Genomic DNA, 19,470 nt, shown 5'->3' with positions numbered 1-19,470 from the left:
CCAGGGCTGAGTAGAGGGGGAGAATCACCTCCCTCGACCTGCTGGCAACACTCTTCCTGATGCACCCCAGGATACCATTGGCCTTCTTGGCCACCAGGGCACATTGCTGCCTCATGCTTAACTTGGTGTCCACCAGCACTCCCAGGTCCTTCTCCGCAGAGCTGCTTTCCAGCAGGTCAACCCCCAAACACATTCAAACACATTTAATTTAAAAAGTAGCAAATTAAACACTAGTGGGGAAGGTCAAATTAAACTATTTTTGCAGAATTAAAATGCATTCACAAAATGCTTCATTGTCACCATTTTTGGGCCCATCATTGTGATGTTGTTGAGAAATCACAGTGGGATTACGGTGACTGCGTTACTGACTTGTACTCTACCGCCAGATCTCATGAGTGAGCAGTGTGTCTTGTAGTAGTGTATATGTTTCTCTAAAACCTAAAGAAAGTAATATAAAGAGAATCTAAGCTTTCATTTCTTTAACTATGCTTCAACTAAGGTTGTTGTGAAGAATAGCCAAATATGTGATCCTGAGCACTCCCTAAAGACTTAGAACCAGAAGGCAGATAAAAGGAGCCCAAAGTTGGCTGTATGGCTGTTCTTGGTATTGTTGTTACTGTTGCTTTATTGTTAATTTGAAATAAAATAATTTAGGAGGTTGCCTGTGGTAATACTAACTTAAGAAATTCTGATTCCCACTTGTTCCTGCTCCCACTTCATGCTCCTGGTCTGGCAACAAACTGTGAAAGAGCAGCCCGAGGTTAAGCATGAACTCCTTCAGCTCATCTTTCCACCAGGGAGAAATATATGGAACCAAGTTCCCAGAGCAGGTCAGGGCGAGGATTGTCAGGAAGCAATGAAAAAAATTCTGAATCCCTTTTTATGGTAAAACTCCTCCTCTTCACAGCCGAAGCTGGCCAGAAGATTTCTGCTTCCCAGCATATCCATAAAAATAAAAATCTAAATATAAATTCTATTTCAGTACATATTTAATATATGGTCTAACAATATTCTGGTTTATTACATGCCTCAACTTCACTAAACACTTTTCTAACCCCCCCCCCAAAAAAAAAAAAGTTTTCTAGTCTTAGGCACCAATCAATAACTATAATTTACAAACACAGTTATCAGCATCTGGATTTCAAGTGTTTATTGAAATTCCTAAATTCTGTTTCACAGCTGCATGGACTCCTCCAATTTTTCCTTCTGTCAACAACCTAAAGAAACATCTATGGTAGATTTTTCAAAGAGTTTTTAGGGAATTTTTTCTTGAAACTTTAATTTAATGGGATTTAGAAGCACATTAAAGCTGTGCATAGATGTAAATACTGTAGTTCCTGCCAAATCTCATCAACATGAGAAAAGTTCCCTCCCAGTCCAAAACTCAAAGACCAGTTTATCCATGGGTATCTGACCAAAACATACCGAATGAGTTCCTAAAAAAATGAGCACTACTATACCCTCCTAGCACCACTCTCTACGTGAGTTGTCTCCAGAGCTTCACAAGGTGATGAGTTTGGAGGACCTGCTTCACTGGGCTCCCCCAAAGGCTTTGGGATCACTCTGAACTGACATGCTTGAGGAGCGTAGCAGGTAGAAGGGTGGGATCTACCCATTTCATCTTTCTAAACAGGTACTGATGGCAGAGTTAAATCTAGATTATGTACAGAAGTCTTTTCCATTTTTATCTTTTTGCTGGACCTTCTAAACTCTTCCCTGCTTAAACTGTTAGTCTTAAAGAGGTGAGAGATTTAATTATGGAATTCTTTGCAATCATTGCCTTAAACTGCACTTTTGATAAACTTGTGTATTTACCCGATCCATTATGTTTTTAGAGTTCCAAAAGCAGCCCCAAGTGGCTGGCAAAAGTATCCCTCTGTCTAACTTAAAGCTCAAATTCAGGAAAATTTCTTTTGTGTGCTCCTGAATTAGGAGACAGATACAGTGCAAATCTATAGCAAACAAAGAGTAATCCAGTATCCTTTCAATCTCTCCTGGGTACCAACACTTCAGCCACCCTAAGAGTTGAACTCTCACAAATCTAATTTCCTGGCTGCAGGACATTAGAGAGAGGCAACAAGGTGAGACTGACAGACCCAAATACTTCTTAGAGATCAAGGAGCTTTTGAAGCAGAGCCCCAGAAGTAAAACAAAATGTACTTTTGCTTCAGGGTTTTTCTTTATACATTTTTTTTTTTTATTATTTTCATTGTGGTCCCTTGTTTCCCCACCCAGACAAAATGCAACTATGACAACATGGAAATCCCCTGAGCAACACAGTTCTGATAATAAGATTGTTCGACGTTCAACCAAAATATTATGTCTAAAAAGTCTTTTTCTTTTTAGTTTGCTTCAGCTGAAACAGGAAAAAAGAAAAAAAAAAAGATCAAAGTCATAGCCCACTCAATTATAAACAAGACAAATTTAAAGTGAGATGGTGTCATTTCCGGCTAGTGATCAGTTTGCTCAGCAGAGCCATCCTTTATTGATATTTCTAGCTGAAAATGCAGTAGAAATTAGCCTGAGAGTTTCTAGAATAATATTATATTGAATATTACTAACCCAGGTGCTTAAATCCTTAAATACACTTTCCTAATGTTTATTTAAGTGGGTGAGAAAGGTAGGCCTTAGGGACATGAAGTCATCAAATGCCAGTCTATTTGATTCAAATTTGGCTTCAGTGAGCTTGAGGTCAAGTGTAGGAAACTCGGGAGGGAGAGATCAGAGACTAACTATGCTCCTGAAGTCCCACTAGCAGACTAACACCTCTGAAAGAGGATATTTCTTGAAGGGATAGCGTACAAATGGGTGCTGCACCCCAAATAATTCTGTCGGTGAAGCCAAACTATGGACTGACGGGGGACCGTGCCACCACTGTTGTCTCCAGCGGGGCAGTGAGGAGAAGCCACGGGGACGAGATCTCGCCCCGAGCTCCTGAGCCCTGGTGCCTTGCCTAATGCCCACTTTCCTTGGTGTGGGAGGCTGCTACAGCCTGACAGGTCTCTCCTGCGTTTGCTGGTGGGATTTATCCTGGAGGTCTGCAAAGAAGACATCTACCCCTGAGTCGCCTTGGGCTCCTCTTACACTCAGTGAAGATAGACATATTTAGGGGATTAAATTTCGCCTTTTAAATGTCTATTTCAGGATGGGATGAATCATGTCTTAAAAGAAGCTGCCGCTCTCCACTGGCTGTAAGGGAGGAGTGAAGCATGAGAAGCTCTGACGTAGCTATGTACACTGTAAATACCTACATTTTTGTCAGATAAATCCAACCCCATTTTTCTGTCTCTGTCTAGGCTTAGCAAGTCTTCAGGGATCTCACTCCCTCTGTGGGGATCCTCAAAGTCTTATCACAAGGAGGGACTTGGCACAGACATGGGAGAGCTACCAGGTCCCAAGCAGCCCCACTGAGCTGTCGTTGCAAAAGGAACTGCTTCTGCCCATTAAAGCCCGGCGGGGGACAAGGACGGGAACCCAGAAACACCCCCCAGTGCCTGGGCAGCTTGGCTGCCTGCTACCCCTTCCTCAGGGTAGGGAGTGACACCAGAGGACAGTCCACCCTGGCAAGAAGGACACTTTCCTAGATGTGAGGGCCGAGCTTTCATCATTTTGGCGCTTGGTTTAAATTCTTTCCTTGCAGATTAAAAAGCCACTGTGGCTTGGGCAGTGTAAGTCTCTGTCTTTATAGTGTCACCATTTTTCTGTTTGCTTAGGCACCATTACCTACTTTACCCTCTGTTTCCTTTACGCCCCTGACATAAAGCTTTTTTGGTGCATCCTGTGCTATGCCAGTGCTTGCTCTCCTGCTTCGACTCTTATGCTCACTTGCAGCCAGCCACATCAGCCAGCAATGAGCCTAGCCCTGTAATACCCTCTGGTGTGCATTGCTGTATAGAGCCACAGAAAGTGCGCGGAGGAAATATTTAACACCTCCTCTTTATCTTCCTCCGTTTTGTCCAAAGCTTGAAAAACTGTGAGATGTATCACTTTGTTCTTAGGAGTAGGGTTTTGCAGGATTAGTTTTCTAGACCGCAGCTTGTCTGGGTCAGCATTGCCTTGTCTGGGACTTGTACAATGCCAACACTTAAAGAATAAATAATGGCAATTCATAGCTGGAAATTTTTCTCCCTTGAACCCGTGTATCTCCATTGCGAGGAAAGTGGATGTGAGGAACTAAACAATTGAAACTGAAGGTAGAATTCAGCTCTCTGCTTTGTGGCTGTCTTTGAAGATAAGCTGCACAACGTAAGGACTGAATCATGCTCTCAGGGAAATCAGTAGCAAATATCCCACTAGCAAAGTTAGAGGCATGATCCAAGAAATTTGCCCCCAACTCACTGGACTTAACCAGATTCTGCCCAATGAGTTCAATGGACTTAATGGATCAGGCCCTTAGTTTTGAAGTGGGAAGCATGTTTCAAAGTAAAAGCTCTGCTAATATCTTCGTGCTGGCTTCCTGCTGTCTGCCACTAGTCATCCTTGTCGGCATGTTTACATTTCCCCCTGCCTGCGGTCTCTTTATCAGGCCATGGGTTTGTTCTGTCATCTAGTATAAAGAAACTGAACGAGTGTTTTGTGCACACATGTACTGCACACATGCAGCTAGCTCAGGATGACACGGACGAGTACTGTATTGAGCATTTTCTTCTTGTTTCTTCATACCACTTTTGGGGAAAGTGGTTGCACCTCAGCAGATGGTGATGGTGAGTCATTTCATGTTCATCTTTCCACTTTTGTATGATCTTGAAAACCTGAGTTAAGAGCTCCAAGATATAACTGCTGGGTAAAATGTGTTAGTATTTTAGTCTTTGAGCTCTTTCTGTTAGTGCCAGTACCTTAGATGAATGTGGAGCTGAAGGATTATCTTTTGAATTCCCAGGTCTGCTTTCCTTGTAATGTCCAAACTATAATAAAAATCACAGAGGTTTGTATGCAGAGGGCATGCAAGATCAGACCTGTTTAGCCTTTCTCTTTGTATTTAGCTTTTATGTGAAGAATTATACCTGTTGGTAGGGAACCATTTCATTCTTTTGTCGGCTATAACTACCCTGAGCTGCTGTCAGAAAAGGGTGAGGTTCTGACTTTTCTTGCTCTTGGCAGTTTCTTCCAACGAAAATGTTTTAATATAACTCAAACTTGGTCCAACCTGTTCCACTTCAAAATCCAAATTTTTTTTTTCTTCAAAAGATTATATAGGTTATATGTGAGGGTAGTCCCAGTCTCCATGACAGTGTGGCTGAGGCAGCAGTTCAACCAGCAGCTTCTCAACAGTCCATCACTAATGAACATCCATCACTTGTACACTAAAGAATAATGAATTAATTCAGCAGTTTAAATTCAGGCTTGCTGCAGATTTCAATATTTCATTTAGACATGTGAAAATTATTTAGCAGCAGAATTATCCAAATTGAAAGGCAAAATATAAAGAGCAACAATAAAACCACTCTCTTTCAATCTTCTGTCTCTTTTCTCAAAAGGGAGATGGAAAACTGGATTTACAGATTCAACCCCAGATATTTTAAACTTTTACTTGTCTAACACTATGCATTCATATAAATAGCACTGACAGAGTCTGTTGTACTGTGCATGAAGGACATGGACAGTTGCTCAGTTACCAGTAAATTTAGGGTTCCAGAATTTCACTGTTTGGGAGCAACAGAGTTTTGGTTTTTAGGAAAGTAATGGCTGTGCACCTGTGCTACCTTGCAGATCTAATCACGAGGATCTCTTTTTTTTTCCTACATGGATAGCTGTACAGATACTTACATAGGCTATGCATGGTAAGTTTATTAGTTAGAAGAAAACAGAGAACAGCTTAGGTCTGCCTCTAACAAACTCTTGTTTTTTTCTGTTTGCCTTTCCTTCATACACTTTGCTTAGAATCGGGTTTTGCAAGCAGTTACTGTGGTGAGTGGTCAACACTAATGATTTATAGTTGAAGTCACTGAAATCTTCAGGACTTCCTTAGAGCAGATATGACAGGACCTGTCCTTGGTTAGCCTTTTTACCAACTTCCAGTAAATCAGGACTAATTCTTTGCATAGAAATAAACAGATTTGGAAAATCCCCACTGAGCAATTAACAGCCTTAATGAATTCCTTATGAGCTGCGTGGCTTTGGCCAACAAGTTAAACAACCCAGGGTAAATCACTGCTGATGGATGTTTCAGCCTTCCCCATCTGACTTCCATCCTCGCCCTGCCTCCCGATGAAGTGCTGCCAGCCAGGCTGCAGCAGGATGCAGGCACCCTCTCGCCCCCTTCTTATGAGCGGAGGAGGGAAGTAGTTCACCACTGCTCTTGCCTTCACCTCCTCCTCTTTTATAAGCCGCAGACTGTCCCCCCAGCTCTGTCCCCTCTCCTCCTGCCACCCACAGCCAGGCGGAGGGGGATGGAGATCCCCGAAAGCCATAGGAGAGCTACAAAGCAGGGTGAAGAAGGAGCAGCTGCAGCGGGGCAGGAGGCGACAGGCAAGGGAAAGCAGGAGGCAGCATCTTACTAGGCGTCAGCGGGCAGGACAGCTCACTGAAACGGCCCTCCTCCACAGACTTGTATGGTTTGTCCAACCCACATCAAAACTGTTCTGATTAAAATGATTTCTCCCTGAATCAGATTAGTACTAAATCCAGTCAATATTCTGTATGTTGCTATCGGAGCTAGAAATTTCAGAAAACTCTGTCTGTGGAAACGGTCACTTCATCTACATGGAAAATTCAGTCACTGATCCTGCAGGCATTTACTGGTGCCTTTGGTTTCATGTATTGTGGTTAGTCCCAGTGGCTTCAAAGCATAAAGTTTAAGCACGTGCATGGGCTCTGCTGGTATTCTTCTCTTGGTAAAAGGTTCACAGGGCTCCTGCTGTGATTTGGACCGTTCAGCTGGGTGTTGTCCAAACCCAAGAGACAACCACTTCTGTGAAGAACGTGCCATACTTGTAGCTATGAGACTGTTTTTTCTCCCACAAAAATCCCCCCATATTGAGCCCTGCCTTGATTTCAGCAGAACCAGGCTCAGACGTGTGGTCTGGTCTTCTCAAGGAAAAAGTTATCATCTTGTGAACTTTTGATTATAAAAAGAACTCTTACCAGTGCGAGCAGTGTTGGAGTCATCAAAACCATTTACGTAGTGAACACACTTGTGTGCGGTGTTTTTGAGGTGTAGGGAAGCATAACTGGGGCTGCATACGTATACGTGTCAGCTAAAAGCAAAGTTACTGTCAGCCTGTGGAGTAATAGTACCAGAAAAAGCTCTTCAAATTGCAAACTTAACACCGATCATGAGGTTTAATTATCATATATTCTATGATCAGAATGTGATTTCCATGAATAAGGAACCACATAATCACAATGTGAAAGTTCAGTGTCTGAGAGGTAAAGTCCTGCACCCAAGGGTGAGCTATACTAGTTAAACATTAAATGACTATTTGAACTGCAAGACAAAAACTTTTTCTTTCTCTTGATTTTGCAGTCAGCCTCATAGGAAATGATTTAAAATTTCTGTCACTTTTCAGTATCAAACAGCTGAAAGATTTTTACTGATGAGATGCTTATTAGTATGATGCTTATCACTTTTGTGTGTTTATACAAAATATGGTGTGTTAGTTTTTATTCACAAAAAGCACCAAGCAATCTACATCTCTTATATAAATGAAGATAAGTCATACCAATTCGTAAGTTTTAATGCTGTCTTGTGGTAACTATAAGTATAAATAAACCAAGCTCCCAGTATTTGTATCTGAGGTCTTAGCAATGCTTTGAATGTGACATATATCTGTATGTAAGCTTTGGGTGTATCTACCTATCTATCTAAAATATTTTTTATACWGATTCTTTTCAGCTCATTTGTCTTCCCCTGATTTTTAAATATATGTATATGTATGCATGCACTTTTACCCACAAATCAATAATTGCATGTAATACACATTTTTGTGTATATATATGTCTGTCCAGATGACTCAGGGCTGCGGTGATCAAGACTTTCACCTGTGTGAAACTGCTGCTGTGCTCATTCTAGAGCGGCACTGACCTCTGCTTCTCTCTCTTAAATGCTCATGGTCACCCAGATTACTGCACTGCCAGCTTCGTGTGTGCCTGTGCTGCACAGAGTACCCCCACAAACTGGCAATGTTAGTGAAAGATGCCACGTTTCCTCATCCTTCAAGGAGAGCGGGGTTCACCTTGGAACAGAGAACACAGGATCTGTTGTGAGAAGGGGAGCTGTTTCCTAGCTTCTTAGCTCCTGTTGCTCGTGGTAGCCGCTAAATGGCCGCTCAGTCTTAGCTCAGAGGGTGGCTCTGATCCCTTCAAAGCAGCAGACTCCAAGTTCTGAATTAATACAGCATCAAACGCCCCCTTCGCTCCTGCTGCCCGCCACGGATGCTAGTCACATCTGCCTTCCTCCTAGCCCCAGTCGGCACCACATTTGCATTTTTCGCTGCAGTTCTGAATTACTTCACGTACCCCATGCCAGATGCATTTCATCTTTGACATCAGCAGGAAGCACTGGCTGATGGGGACCCTGATGGATGCTACTCCTTGTTTACATTTTAAAGTAATCGAAAAACTAACCCTTGCTTGTTTTCTGTTGTTAAATCGTGACCGTTTGGATCTTCAGTTGTATTCCCATTCAGGACAAGGTCTCCCTGTATGCTGGCAGCATTTGCCAGGGATCACAGGACATACAGTAGCTACAGTAATATAAAGATGTGTCACCGGTATAACTGTGAATCACAGTATCCAAGTAGCCAATTACCCTTCAGCAGTTCAAATTTACCTGTGCAGCATCAGCAATAATAATCATTTTCTCTGGGAGGGATTTTCCATTGGAACTGTTTCCATGGGCATTCCCCCACATTGTCTGTGCAGATACGTGAGTCACTGTTCTCACGGGAGCAGCCAGATTCTCGTTTTCTCTGTGGCACCTCCTGGGAACGCCACATCTGAGAGAAGTGGGTGGGGGAGAATCAAAGGTGGGGGTGGATCAGCAATAATCCTTGGAGATTTCCGAGGAGAGGGTTATATATCATCACAGTGATCCTTAACCATCGGTAAAGGAGCAGAGGTGTTCCTCCCACCAAGGATCTGCTTGAGGACTCATCACAGTAACCCTTTCATTGACCATTCAACTATGATGGGTGAGATTTCATGAAGTCCCACTGAATTGGCAGTTTCTGCCAGAGAGGACTCCTCTCAAAAGCATCAGTTTTTGTTTCGCTGACCTCATATATACCAAGTGCAGGGCAAGAGACATATGCTCTTAGTCAAATTGTAATTGTTTTATGAGTCATCGAGGCAAATTTGCTGGAAGCCATGTGTTCTGGCAGAAAGTTTGAGCTTTCCCTCCTGAGCCCAAGTTTGTGGCATTTCAGAGAATGCTGCAATACAGTCAAAATGTGCTATGGGACTCAATTGCCTCCTGACAGCAAAATACTCCTGTTTTTCTAAAACTGCCCACATCCAGTCTCCTCAGGAATCTGCAAACTGGCCACACTTTCACAGCACAATCAGGGCAGGGGCAGGAAGATGCTGCACTGAAGCTCTCAGATGTCTGCAGGGCAGCTGGTCCTTTTGCAGGCACAGCAAAGGAAATTGCTGTTCTTGCATCCTCCAGGGTGGATCTACTGTTTCAGAGTTATAAGATGTTTGATGCACTGCATGCTGTCCTAATCTGAAATTCCCATACAAAAAGCTCCTGCAGAGACTAGCCCTTACCCCTGAGAAGACGTTAGCCTCGTGCATCAGCCCCAAACACCGCTGGCAGTAATCGTGCTGAGTATATCTCTCAGTGCACGTTTCTGTTCTGTTCATTTTTGAGAGTGTTTTGGTCCTTGACGAAAACGTTCTGCTTTTCAGTGGGCTTCATGAGCGTGTCTTGCTACCCTTTGCATGACAGGGGCTAGCAGTGTTTTGTGGTTTCTATTAGGAAAACCTGTTTGAGAAAGTTCTGAGGGGATTTTCAAATGGAGTAGGTCCTACTTTTTTCTTGGTATAAAGTTCATCTGTAACAACTTTTAAAACTAGAATGGCCCCGTCCTTGTCTAGAATGGCCACATCAAAGTTATAAGTCATTAAATTGCACAGAGAACAATCTGTTTTCTCTGCTTTGCAGTCTGCCCTGGGACTTTTTCACATAGAAGGTTTCCAAGATGACTTCAGCACCCTTCTTTGACCATGACTAACAGAAAAGCGTAGACATATGTGTCTTGTCTGATCGAGCCATCTGCTATGCAATGTCATTTTATAGCTCACAAAAAACTGATGATGCGGAGCGCACCTTAGTATATTCTGAGTGGGTGGGTTTCAGTCACATACAGGGAGAACAACCTTAAAAGGTATAATTGGCTTTTCGTTTCATTTTGAACAAGCTTTCTTTTCCTTTTACAAAACTGGCAGGTTGATCCTCTTCCATTTTGGCAACCGCTTAAAGAAACAACCTGTTTTACAATGGACCTATACATCAAATAAACTAACTGGTTTACTTCATCAGTGCTCTGTGAATTTCTCCTTAGGGACCTTTGGAGACGATGAACCAGATAATTTGGACATCAACTGTTTCAGTCAGCTGGAATTTAAGGATTCCTACAGCAGCCTGACTTGCAATTTTACAGAGCTGCCTCCTCACAACACTAACTATAGCCTGGCTGTGTGGTAAGCGGTGTCACTGTCTGTCCTTAGGTAAAACTTCTGGGAAGCCTAAACGCTAAGAACCAGTGAATCGCACTGACATATGCTGGGAAAGAGGATTGGAAAAAATAGACAAGGTTCTGATTCAGAGTGTTGTACCAAGTTTGAATGTTTTTTTGGAGAGGCAGATCCTTTCCATGCAAAATTCTTTGGTGTGAAGCCCAGTTTTCCAGTGAGGGGAAAATGTCATTATCTTGCTCAAGATAAAAATTAAGCAATTGTCTTCTCACACACAGACATACAAAAATACACACTAGAATGAGTATGCAAACACCCAAACAGCTACCAAACACATCAGTCACCTCCACTTCTATCTGAGGTCATGAAACTCTTTTCTACCTTGTTTTTGTTATGGATGCACCTAGCTGTAGAAGCTCAATTTTTGTTTTTTTTTTACATACTTTTCTTTTCCCTTTGCCTGTTTTTCCTGAAACTGAAAGTATTGCAGCAGCCAGCAAAAGTGGATTTTTTTTTTTTTTTGCATCTTGCTATTCTAATTACTACTTATTTTCAACTAGTTTGTTTGCGAGAATTTTTCTGTTTTCTATTTTCATGGGTTTGATTCTGGGATTTGACGGAAATTTTGTGATAGTCCTCTATCACAGGAGTCACACAGATGAAGGAACACAGACGTATTTTCACCTGTGAAACTGTGCCATTAATTTCCTCATGGCCTTGCTGAGTGCTGGTCCTGTATTTGCTTCCACTGCAGTCAGTAAGAAATTTCTCATTACCTTCGGTGAGCATCCAAACATACTGCTCTGTATTTACAAATGGCAGCAGTAAGATCACATTTAAAGATACAACTTTTTTTTAACACATATATATCCAATTAAATAATGGCATGTTTTTTTCTTGGAGAGCTCCAGGACTCCTACTGTGATTCACATTGCTTGATTATTATGCTTGCAGACTGTGACTAAAAGCAGTATCAATCTTTTCAGGTCTTCGTTTGCGTGGTATTGTTTCTTATTTCATGTTCATATGGATTCTCACTTCAGTTAATGTGAAATGAACAATCAGAATTTGTCCCTAACTATTTTATAGTAAGACTGAGAGGAAACTAATGTTGTGTCACTTTGGTCAACAGTACCAAGGAAGACAGCAATTATGTATGTTCCAATATGGAGAAACAGGAAGATGTGTATTTCTTGCAATTCACTGATATACTCTCAAATAGAGACATTTGCATGGACTCTGAGATAAAAAGAAAGATCTGCAGGAGTCTGAGTGTAACCGACATTGGTAAGACACCTAACATTTTGCTCATTACTAAGATATATAAGCTACTAGGAAAAAAGTAGTCTAACACAAAACTTAAGGGTCAATCCAAATGAAATAGAGGCAATATAAAATAGTGTTCTAGGAGGGGATCAGTGGTAGGTTATGCTAGATTTTAGGTTATGGTGGAGTGTGATGTTCCCCTTGCTTCAAAACTAAGCATGGTTAACCTCCTTTGAAAAAGTGCAGCTGAATTCTGGCTTATTATAACACTCTGTTTGCCCAGACCTAGACCTAGATCGAATTATATGGGTGAGTGAAGCAGTTATTTTGGAGCTTGGCTGAAATGTCAAGCAGGGACATTTTGTTCATCTTTTACTAGGACTTCTGCAGTTTCGGGGCTGACTACTTAATGTCTAGCGTGAGCTCAGCAGCCACACTCTAATCCCACACAGGGCTGGTGAGGTTGCAAGATTTCACTTTTTCATGCCTTGCTTCTTGGTGAAATCAATGGTCTGAAGTAGATGCTCCTGATTCCTGCAGCGCAGGAAGGATGCTGAGGGCCCACAAATGGGTTTGTTAAAGCCACAGTGGGGAGCTGCCTGAGCTAAGAAATGGGGAATTCAGGGGGAAGAGGTGTTCCTTGGGACTTATCCCTCTCAGGAGTTTGTCTCATCTGAGGGCTGTAGAGAAGCCCTTATAGGGCAACCATATTTTCTGCTCTGGTATTGCATTGATTTACCTTCTTTTGTCAATAGACACTGTGATGTCCTCTTATGAAGCATTTCTGTCCTAGTCCAGTAGTTTAGTGATTATCTTATGCCTCATCTCAGTTTGTGGGCCAGCCTGGACCAACTTTCTGTGCCTAGAAACCACCCAGAAATGCCCCCTAACAAGGCCCCTCTCCAGCCGCTTAGCAGTTTGCCACAAGAAATGCATCATAACAGTACTGAATAAGTCAACACTGGCTTCTTAACAGCTTCCACGTCACAGTTACAGCTTTTAATGTTGAAGACACAACCATGGTAACTGACAGGTTACTCCTTGAAAAGAATTTAATAGAGTCTCAATTGAAGGCAGAAGTCTCAGAGCCTGGTTAGAGGGTTTGAATCTCAGGTTTCCAAGCAGAGCTAGTGCAGGGGTGCAGGATGCTTTGGTGTTATTTTCCAAGAACTCAGTGTCACAGTCGAGGGGAGTGCCGTCCCTGCCACGAACACCGCACCAAGCAGCTCCTCTGCTACAGCGGGTGAACACCAAGCCCCACTTGGCGCTGGGGTGAAATGATGAAATGGAGCTTGTCATTACGCTCGCCCAGATCAGGCCAGCCGTGCACTGTTCCCTAGGTCAAGACAGGTCACCCAGGAGGGGGTCAAGCATGGAACGGACTTTTCTAAACCTGTTTATTTTGTAGTAGCTTTAATCTGATCCTGTTATATCCTGTTTTGTTATCATTTGCAGTTAAGCCAGAAATACCATTTGATATAAACATCACATACCAAAAAGAGGCAAATGAATATCTTATTCATTATAGTACACCACACTCATGGAAGAAATACTTAAAGGACAAATTAATACACCAAATAGCCTATCGTCAGGAGGAAGGAATTTGGAAGGTAAGTGACAATGTAGGCATGCTTACACTAATTTCTGAAATGAACATTACCAGAAATGCCAGTATCATGTAAAAACCTCAAATCTGCACTCTAAGAGTTCTCCAGTTGAAAAACCTGGGAAGATGTAATGCTTGGCATTTAAATGTTTTGGTAGTCGAAGCAGTTGCAGACTGACAGCAGCTGTGTCTACTAGATACTTCTCTGGACTACAGAAGTGTCCTTCGTTTGTGCTTGTGCCTTGCAGTGAAAATAGAAGAAATGATAAAGAAACAGAACCATCTTGAATTATTAGTAATGAGGTTTGCTGTGATGGCCTTGTTCTTATTTTCTGTGCTTACCAGTTAGTAGATCGTATGACCTCTGGTGTTTCAGCCTGCGACCTGGCCTTTTTTTATACAGCAATAGGGTTTTTGTGTCCCTTTCTCTTTGCAGCCCCTCCAGCCGGGGGGTCGTGTGGAGTCAGCTCTCTGGTGTGCAGCCCTGCAGCTCTCCCTGCCTCAGACCCTGTTTCAGGCTGCAGCTTTCTAGGAACCAGGCTGAGTCCGGGCAGGGCTGCCTGGTTGCGGAGATCTGCATGTCCTCTTCCAAAAGAGCAGCAGTGCAAACATTAGTCTGGATGGGAGGCTTTTAAAAGCACATACTATATATTCTTAACAGAGGGAACACAGGAGAACCATAACTAGAAAAAGAGACAGATTCAGACAACTGAATGCATTGACATGGAGAGTGTCTCAGATCTGCACAATGGGATTTCAGCTTCTTTCCTGCAGTTGCTCTTTCAGAAGTTGTCTTTTTATGCACCACAGTCGTCTTTATTTTTTCCTTCTCCCTTCTGAGTCTTCCAAGTAAGCATATATTGCCCATTACAGCACCAAAAGTAGCATAGTACAGTTGTTTTCCAGCCACGTCTTACCCAGCATTTATCTCTCTTTCTGATACTGTCCTGACTTCCCAGCTATTGAACCAGGCTGATGCTGTGATGATCACCTCTACAATAAGCAAACACACAGAGCAAACAGTAGAGGACTGCAATGATGCATCTGACCTCATATTTGTGCATAGCTGAGAGCTTAGAATTTCAAAAAAAACCCCGTGTTTCCCAGCTTGAAGTCTCTCCTTCAGCTGTAGCTATAGATCATTGTGTGTTGGGACCCCCTTCAGAAAATCTCAGGGTATGCAAGTCCAGCCGAAGAGTCCTTGCTCTTTGAATGGAGCCCACTGTCAGCTGTTTCTCTCTGGTCTTTCTGTATAGTGTTTAGAAAACTTCTTTGCTAAGATGGTTTGCTTCTAAGTAATATGACTTGGACTTGCATTTTGTTGAACCAGGAGATGCTTTTTTTTGTCATTTCTAGAAAAATTAATGTTTTTTTTGTGTTTGTGTGTTTAGACAATAGAGTCTCCATACCTGCAGGTAAAATTACTGGGGAAAAATCTTGAAAATGATGCATCATATGAGGTGAAAGTCCGTTCAAAGCCCAATGGAGATTATTTTAAGGGCACATGGAGTGAATGGAGCATTTCCAAGAGCTTCAGAACAGCTGGGGAACACTCCACAGAGAAAGGTAAGGGGAAAAAACACTTTCTTCCATTTGTGGGAAAAAGCTCAGCCTGAGCAGGCAGAGTTGGGGCCCTGAGGCTGCGATCAGTGATGCCCTGACTCCCCAGCTACCCTAGCAGCAGCAGGGGCGAGAGCAAAGGGAGGGGAAGAGCGCTGCCGTGCCCTGTGGCAAACGAACACAGCCCCTGGAAAGGGTCTTGGCTAACATGAGCACATCAGATGCAGATGGTTGTATGTAAACACATCGCTTTAAATCACAAATGTGATATGGGACAAAATCTCATCACCTCACTTGTGAGCACAAATAACCCTTCTGGTCCTTTGAGTTCCTTCAGGCTCCAGGGCCCTCAGGGCTCCTCTGCACAACACGTAGTTCAAAGTCACATCAGTGCTGCTGTAAGGATACAGCAAGCGACAGCTTCCCCATGCTGGAGGCGATAGCAGACATTGAGCTGCTTTAATCCAAGCGGGGAACCCAGTTTAAGGTTCAACCAAGTGTTGAAAATCTGAGAGCTTTCCTCTCTCCACCTTCGAGGAGGTTGGAGAAATTGACTACTGCATCGGTCCAATGATAGGAAAGTGCAATGTTTGGCATTAAATTCTAATTTATTGTCTGAAGAGACATTACATTTACAGTGGCTAACAGTGAGGTATTTATATGCAATAGCAGATGTTCTTTTTTTTCTTTAGACACTGACATGCTCATGATTATACTCTCCATCCTGGGATTCATTTTGTCAGTTGTCATGATTGTCCTGATCCTAACTTTTTGGGAAAACAGGTAATCTAAGTCTCTTCATATCAGAAAAAGAGTTGGAAGCCAGTCCTATTCTGACAGTCATATTGCTTTCCCTGTTATACTCGTGAACTGTTCTCTTTCCATCTCTGGGCTTCTATATCAAGCCAAACTCAGGCAAAGAGTAAAAGAAGTGGGCAATCAAGGAGAGAGTGGTGGTAGGTAGAAGACAAGCTCTTATCCTCTGCCACTTCAAGAGCGGACTTCAGTCTTGGGCTTGAAACACTGGGACCTTTCGGGAGCTGAAGCCAGCACAGAATGCAGCATCAGTGTCTCACTGAAGGCACATTTGACTAATAAATATGGGTTTTAGTGAAGTCTCAAGAGGTCTGAAAACTGTTTAGTGGAGAGATTGTCTCTTTCCCTTTCATACGCTGAGTCAGCAGGATGTTCACACTTTAACCCCTTCAAAAGCAATGTGGCAGCGCTCTCTGGGAAGAGGTCTTGGTGTCATCAGTCAGAAGCCCAGCCTGCTGCAGGTCACATTTGGTGTGACAAAGCCAAGCTCTACCTCCCCCTCCAAGGTGGTCAAGGAAGAGCTGGAACTGAGGCTATATTTCAGAGGCAGTTCTTTGTGTTGGTTTTTTTTTTTCACTTATTAGCTACAGAGCAGTAGATAGGTAAATATAGTAAATGTATTTTAAAAGTATATACCTTTATGTATTATATATAAGAGATAGCTAAAAGACACGGTTTAGGAAATAAATAGATAAATAGATAATCTGGTGGACCCCGAATCTGAAATGAGAAAGTCTTAAGTTTAGCCATAGGAGATGACCTACTTGCAGGTAAAATGCCCAGGGCTGTTCGGTGGCATTCAGACTAGCCAATGTGAGTGGCCCCGGTCCGTAACATCCACCTCTGCCAATATCCAGGGAGACGGCCACATGCAAGCTGTCTGTGGGGACAATCCTTGGGCTGCGCTAATTCCTGCAATACACATGGGGATTGTTTGGGGATGTGCTAGCTGGCTCTGCTCAGTCACGCCGAGGACCATTCTAATAATTAAACAGTATACACATCTGAGGAGTTGTCTGCCAGGGAATGCTCCTTGGCGCTGCTTAATTTGCTAGTATAGATGTAATTTGTCATTTCTACCCCTTGCTTTTTAGTGTTCCTGAGCACCTGTAATTTTCCTAACTTTGCTAGAAGTTCTGCAAATATAAAAATCTCTGAAAAATCACTTTTTAGACAGTGAGATCCTTTGAGCCCAGAGGTCTCCTTTTTAAAAATAAGAGTGTTTTTATATATGTATATGTATATGCACAGACACATATAAATATAGATTCATATACATCTATGTATATATTATCTATGTCACTGCAACACTCAGTATCAATTGAGCAATACTTTCTAAATGTGGCATGGCTGAAGGGTTTGAGTCTCACAGCAAGAGAACTTTGCTAATTAAGGCAATAAGATGACACCTATGGGACAAGGCCACAACATAGGTGTCTGAAGCACAGATAGTTGGCCAGGGAGTGGAACAATGTGCAATTCTTTAATATATATATGTAGAGGCTGTTATATGTGCAAATTTGCACTTTAACCACAGCAGCTTGTTCCACTTGCAGAAGTTGTTTTCAGCATACAAAACCCAGTTAACATAGACATATTCAAATGAGACCTTTGCCAGCACAATTTGCTGCTTTTCCAGTAGTTGGGAAGTGTCTTACTTTAACCATGGCAATCTGTGCATTCAGAAGAGCAATGACTATTAGGTGACCTTTACAACTCTTCTTCTTCTCCTGTCTTTGTTTTAGTCTGAGTCTTCTCTTCCGTTCATTCTGAGTCATGCATGCCACCTCTAAGACTTTGCAAGAATTAGTACAAATGATGCTGTATGAACCTCCTATATCACAACATGTCTCTCTCTCTCTCTCTCTCTGGCTGCTGTTAAGCCCCTTTTTGTCTACCATTACTGTTTCAGGATCAAGCCCGCTGTGTGGCCAAACCTTCCTGATCATAAAAAAACTCTGGAGCAACTGTGCAAGAAGCCAAAAAATGTATGTACTTCTATTGTTCTTACTGCATGAGTATAGGCTATGGGGAACATAGCTAACATCCATGGCAGTGTGCACATTTGCTGCAGGGACTAGGCCATCTTTCAGAAATGGCTTCTAAGTTTCATTCAAGAGAGGTAGTATTTGCACAGGCAGATTCTGTTGAAGGGTATGAATATAATAGTTCAACCACCTGCCTGAGCTGAGTTGCACAAAAAAACTATAGTGTTGGAAAACTTAATATATGATGAAAGGTTAAAGGAATAGGGTTTGTTCAGTCCAGAAAAGAGAAAACTCAGAGGGGAGCTAATCACAGCCTTCCAATACCTAAAAGGTAGCTATAGAGAAGATGGAGGTGCTCTCTTCACAGGGATGCATGGTGACAAGACAAGAGGAAACAGACACAAGTAGCTTCAGGGGAAATTTCATCTGGGTATAAGAAAAAGAAATCTTCACTGTGAGAACAATTAAACATTGTGTAGGTTGCTGAGAAAAGAAGTAGAAACTCCCTCTCTGGAAATATTCAAGACTTGGCTTGGCAGGGTCCTGGATAACCTAACTTAAGGCCCTGCTTCTGGCAGAAGGCTGGACCAGATGGAATCCAGAGGTTCCTTCCAACCGAGACTTGCCTGTGACTTTGTGAAGCTACGATCATGGGGCTGGATGGGGGCCTCTCTGCAAATGTGCCTGGTGATGCTCATATACCCTTACAGACCGACAGAACTGCTCATGTCCCATAAAGCACATGAACTGCTTTTTGCCAGACAAGGCCTGTTGTACAAACGTTACAGACTAAGGTTTGTATCAATTTTTAAACCAGTTGGCTTACAACTACACCTAGTGTATTTTTTCACTAACAAATTCATAAGTGCTGTTCTGCCAAATGAACAGCAGTCTCCACTTAGCGCATTACTAGCAAGTTATTAATTTTCAGAGGTCTAAAAAGGTTCTTTTATCTCTTGTGCTCTCTAGTGCAAGGATCCCTAATATGTTTCAGGAAGTCATAGTGAACATTTCCTTCCCACATTGCTAAATTAGGAACATAAAACTGAAAGGAACGATGTGGGTCGACACATTCATTCCTATGAAATGGCAGGTGTGCAGTAGATATCTGGCTCAGAAGAGTCTGTAAAACAGTACTATCATGCTGCACAGACCATAAAACCCTCTCCAGTGCCACTGCCTGGAAGACACCACTAGATAGATTCAGATTAATATGGGAAAGGATTTTGAGCTAGATCATAGTTAATTCTCTGGTAAACCGTTGGTTGGTCTGTTCAAGAGTAGTTCTAGAGTTAAAGAAATAAATACCCTTCTAAAATCAGATGGATTATCACAGAATTACAGAAGGGTTGAGGTTGGAAGGGACCTCTGGAGATCATCTAGTCCAACCCCCCTGCTCAAGCAGGGTCACCTACAGCATGTTGCACAGGATTGCATCCAGGCGGGTTTTGAATATCTCCAGAGAAGGAGACTCCACAACCTCTCGGGGCAACCTGTTCCAGTGCTCTGTCACCCTCACAGTGAAGAAGTTTTTCCTCATGTTCAGATGGAACTGTCTGTGTTTCAGTTTGTGCCCGTTGCCTCGCGACCTGTCGC

At 42.6% G+C, this 19,470-nt stretch overlaps 1 protein-coding gene across 1 annotated transcript in view; it reads left to right on the top strand.

Moving 5' to 3' along the window:
- Positions 1–4,477: 4,477 nt before the first annotated feature.
- The window catches only part of IL7R (interleukin 7 receptor), an 18,329-nt gene continuing 3,336 nt past the window's right edge, over positions 4,478–19,470 (top strand). Inside the window, exons 1-7 of the mRNA XM_026087234.1 lie at positions 4,478–4,703; positions 10,506–10,644; positions 11,771–11,925; positions 13,360–13,514; positions 14,902–15,076; positions 15,763–15,853; positions 17,799–17,874. Coding sequence (XP_025943019.1) covers positions 4,613–4,703; positions 10,506–10,644; positions 11,771–11,925; positions 13,360–13,514; positions 14,902–15,076; positions 15,763–15,853; positions 17,799–17,874 — 882 coding nt within the window. The 5' untranslated portion in view covers positions 4,478–4,612. The remainder of the gene's footprint in view (positions 4,704–10,505; positions 10,645–11,770; positions 11,926–13,359; positions 13,515–14,901; positions 15,077–15,762; positions 15,854–17,798; positions 17,875–19,470) is intronic.

The sequence above is a fragment of the Apteryx rowi genome, unplaced genomic scaffold (genome assembly GCF_003343035.1).
Source record: "Apteryx rowi isolate R43461 unplaced genomic scaffold, aptRow1 scaffold_71, whole genome shotgun sequence".
Taxonomy (NCBI): Eukaryota; Metazoa; Chordata; class Aves; order Apterygiformes; family Apterygidae; genus Apteryx; species Apteryx rowi.
The sequence above is the reverse complement of the archived record's forward strand: the minus strand, read 5'-3'. Positions and strand labels throughout refer to the sequence as shown.